The sequence below is a fragment of the Pongo abelii genome, chromosome 2 (assembly GCF_028885655.2).
Source record: "Pongo abelii isolate AG06213 chromosome 2, NHGRI_mPonAbe1-v2.0_pri, whole genome shotgun sequence".
NCBI classification, from domain to species: domain Eukaryota; kingdom Metazoa; phylum Chordata; class Mammalia; order Primates; family Hominidae; genus Pongo; species Pongo abelii.
Genome location: NC_085928.1, coordinates 1,135,681 through 1,139,942, shown reverse-complemented (window position 1 = coordinate 1,139,942; position 4,262 = coordinate 1,135,681). Strand labels below are relative to the sequence as shown.

General features: G+C 44.9%; 1 protein-coding gene across 4 annotated transcripts in view; it reads left to right on the top strand.

Moving 5' to 3' along the window:
• The first annotated feature begins 8 nt into the window (after nucleotides 1–8).
• The window catches only part of CRYBG3 (crystallin beta-gamma domain containing 3), a 131,622-nt gene continuing 127,368 nt past the window's right edge, over nucleotides 9–4,262 (top strand). For 2 of the 4 annotated variants that reach the window (XM_024244479.3, XM_063721670.1), the window contains exon 1: nucleotides 9–381. In XM_024244479.3, coding sequence (XP_024100247.3) covers nucleotides 233–381 — 149 coding nt within the window. In that variant the 5' untranslated portion in view covers nucleotides 9–232. Of the gene's footprint in view, nucleotides 382–412; nucleotides 857–4,262 lie in introns of those variants that run through there. The other 2 variants (XM_054551208.2, XM_024244480.3) reach the window with 2 other exon arrangements.

Genomic DNA, 4,262 nt, shown 5'->3' with positions numbered 1-4,262 from the left:
GCCGCGCCGGGCGAGGGCGGGAGGAGGAGCAGCCGCAGCGGCGCGAGGAGCTGCCGCGTGAGGAGCGCGTCGCGTCCGCGCTTCTGCCCGGGAGAGACTGAGCCGCGCCGGCAGCTCGCGTCGAGTCGGTCTGTCCTCGCCGCATCCCGCGGCGCCCGGTCGGGCTCCGGGCAGCGGGCAAAACCTAAGACGTTCCCCGCGGACAGCCCCGGGCCAGCGGCCCCCTCGGGAAATGTCCGGCGGCCGGAGAAGGGGCAGCGCCCCCTGGCACAGCTTCTCCCGGCTCTTCGCTCCCCGAAGTCCTTCCCGGGACAAGGAAGAGGAAGAGGAGGAGAGGCCGGGGAGGAGCCAGCCTCCCGCTCCGGGCCGGTCCGCTGCCAGGTGGGAGTCGCTGAGGGGGTCGCGGGGGGCCCTGCGCATTCTCGCCGGATGAAGGCTCCTGGCCTGACCGCCGGCAGCGGGCTGCTCTTGGGCCGGGCTGCAGTTCGCTCGCCACTTTCTGTTCTCCTTCCTCCATTGCTAAAGTGTCCTCCTCCTTGCCCCGCTCCCGGGCCGCACCGCTCGCCTCTCCTCTGCAGGTGAAGTGCAGGATATGCCCGGCAGCCGGACGCATATCCCCCGATCCCCGCCTGACTCCGCGCTCTTCCTTTCGCACCTTCCCCTGCCCGGACGTGATTGGGGTCCCGTTCCACACACGCTCTGCTCCCCAAGTTCTGTGGCCAAAGCGGTTTCCCCGGCGTCCCGCCTGCAGTAATGGGAAACACTTGTGAGCCGAGCGGAGCCGTAGGCCGGGGGAATCGAGGGCGCGATCCCAGCACCACTTGTATGGGAGGAGATCGGGGCAAAAGTGGAAAAGGTAAAGCTTTGGGGCGTCACCCCCTCAGCTGGTATTTTTGCCATCTTATTTAAATTTTCTCAAAATGATTTTTAAAAGGAATGGTGATAATGCGTTCCCAAGACTTTCACCAAAATGCACTGGACGTGTAAATGACGCCACTCTTGTTTATTTCTCATCTCTCCTAGAAACATCTGCCTCAAGTTCCCAAACAGATTCTGGAAATCAGGTTTCCAGCTGTCTTGGTTTCAGTAATCAAAATGTACCCTTTCTCTGTAATATTTTTGTCTTTCCTTCACTTTCCCATGTTCAAAAATCAAAAATTTGTAGACATGCCTCATTTAAATGCCTGTTTCTGAGTCTTTTCATCCCCCCGAAGAAAGAGGGGTTAAGTAAAATGCAGCTCGCTTTCTTAAACTTATGAGAGGCTTACACTATCTTCTCCCGAGATTGCACTAGAATGACCATTGTCATTAGAAGGACACACTCCAGAAAACCGTGTTTACTTCGGACTCAGTATTTCCTGGTGGGCTTAAAAAAAATGGATAGGAAACAACTGAGAGTGAGCCAGTTCCATTAGTATTCAGATTTTGTGATGTGATTTTAGTCGTTTGTGTGTTCCTTGGTTTCCCCGCTTGTGAAACATTTTCATTATGACCGTCTGTTAATAACATGCCACGTTTCCAAGAAATCTCCTAGGATAATTGAGTGGTTATTCTCCTGGGACGTTTCAGCTATGATTGCTCTGACTGTTGAGAGTTTAAAATTCAAAGTTACACAGTAGTTAAAAATAGTTTTGAAGTCTGACAGATCTCATCCAGGGTGTCAGCTAGTTCTGCTGGTGTGTGCAGACAGCCTGTGGTGCCTGCCACCGCCGTAACGACACTAACAGTCTTGGATAATATGAACGCAGTCTGCAAGGAAATCCCAAGTAGGCGCAGCAAAGTTGGGAACTTGAGAGTCAGTGTTAGAAAGGAGTAAGCAGGTCAACTTCAGGGTCATGTCAGTAATGGCCTGAAATCCTACTTGCCTCTCTGCCCTATTTTGGCTTTTTAAGGCACTTCTCAATTCTAATTTCTTTACTGACTGGAGCTGACCATTCCAGCAACTGGTTCCTTGTTCACCTACCACTTCTCTATTCTCATCATCTCCAGATTGGCACAAACTGTGGCTTTTCAACAATGAAGATTTTAATTGTGCTTATATCAACGCTAATTATGTTCTCATCTTTTTTGGAACTTGCCAGATGTTAGGGGGATAGCAGATGACCCTTTGTGTGGGTGTTTTACTGTTTTAAATGAGCTTAAATCTTTCATTTCGAGGGCATAAACAAACACAAAGACTTTATTGAAAGTTTAATAAAACAAATGGAACCGCTTTATAGTACTGAATGTCCCAGTAACACAACACCCTGATGTTAACAAGATTGGAAACAGAATTGCAATTTGTCACTGTGATCTTATTTCAAAATGAAAGAGTATTTTGGCTATTTCTCTTTGTGGGCATAAAAACTTTTGTCATTATGAGAGCTGGGTATACCTTCTGTAGTGGTGATTTTAGATGAAGAGGAGTCAGTGCAACAGACAATCGGGGTTGGTGTGGTAGGGACATAAAGAGTGAGAAAAAGGGTTCTTTCTCTAGGAGCTATAAGAAGCTGGGAAGACTGCTTGAAAACATTAACATGAATCCCTATCATATGTCTGGCACTTTACGGTTTACAAAGTACTTTAAATAATATTATTAAACATGACCTTTAACCAAACCTATATTATCAATATCCCCATCTTACTGTAAAAAGAAGGGTTAAGGAAACTTACTGAAAGTTACGTAACTACTTTTCAGTCAGAGAACATGTATCAGATGTGCCTACAACTCTGAACATATAATAAAGATTATTTTCTGCATCCTGGCTTTTCGATGTACTTGAAATGCGTTCTCTAAAACCTGTGTTTTGAAGTCTCCTTTTTGCATCCCAGTGTTGATTTGCATGAATTTTTAAATGTAATGTACAAATATAAAACAAGACATAAGTTCCTTAAGAACAGAATTCCTTAACAGTTTCTTAAGTACAAAATTAAAAAATAAACTAAAACATAATTATGAGACCCGTAAAAGTCGAATTTACAACATCCTGAAACTGTTTTTTTGCCTACTCACAAAATGCATACTGGGACAAACACCATGTCTTTGGGGAGCTGCCATGCCTTGATACAGGTCTTCCAATATTTTACTGTTTTGAACCATAGGAAAATCTTTGTTTTTATGATGTGCTGTGATTTATATGGGCTTCAGTTGGTGAGAACACTTCATTATGTATTATTTGTTTGTCACAATTAAAGAAGGCCTATTAGCATCAACACTATTGTATATCCCAACTTAGGCGTAGGCACTGAAATTGCTTGATTGTACTCATATTAGGTGGTTGACCATTTCCAGGAAATGCCTATATTAATTTATTTTAGATGATATAAAAAGGAAAACTGCAATTGAAGTTTTCATAGGAAACTCAAAAACTCCCAGAGTTCTGTGGATCCCAGTTTGAGAATCACTGGTGCAGTGTTAAGCCCAGTTTATAAGCATACAAGGAATGGACTCATTAGAAGTGATAGGGGAGACCAGGAAGTGCTTCCTGGTAGGGATGATTTTAACTGGGTCTTCAAGGAATTGGTGATGTTTCTATACAAAGAGAACTTAGGAAGAGAGGGAATAGGGAACAGGTATTCCGGGAAAAGGTATTCCAGACTGAGCAAAGGCCTGCAAGGGGTTTATGATCTGTTAGGGGCTATATACATTAATGGGACAGAGTGAAAGGAGCAGTAAGAAATTTAGGTTGGAACTGGGTTATAAAGGTCTCTAGACAAAATGTTTGGCTCTAGATTTAAGGCTCAGAGAATTTTTGCAAAAGCCTGTTATACAGATATTGCTGAAATATGAAACTTGGAGGAATTCCTGCCTTATTTTATCTGTTTCAAGAAATGATTGCTCAACTTTGTTTCTTGGCTGTATTATGCATGATGGACCTGTTTAAAATGAGTTCTGTGCAATGTTTGTAACTGTGAAGAGAGATGGTAAGGTGAGAACAGTATTTATCAAGGGCTGACTGTGCACTTACTCCTGGGCTGGGTACTTTTACTTGCAACATATCATGTAAATCTCACACTCAGTGTGAAAGGTTGGTCCACTTATTACCATCTGACAATTGAAGAAACTGAGTTTGGGAGAGTGCTCAGTGATGGATGCTATGGGCGTTTTGAATGGAACAGTTCTTTGAACTGGACTCTTTTGTCCTTTGCAAGATGTTTGGTATCCATGATTCCACACACTAATTGCCAGTAGCATCCTCTGGTCATTGGGATAACTGAAAACTCCTCCACCCAGGTGGGTGGGAAGGAGAGTGGTACCACTCCCAGTGGAGAGTGATTTACCC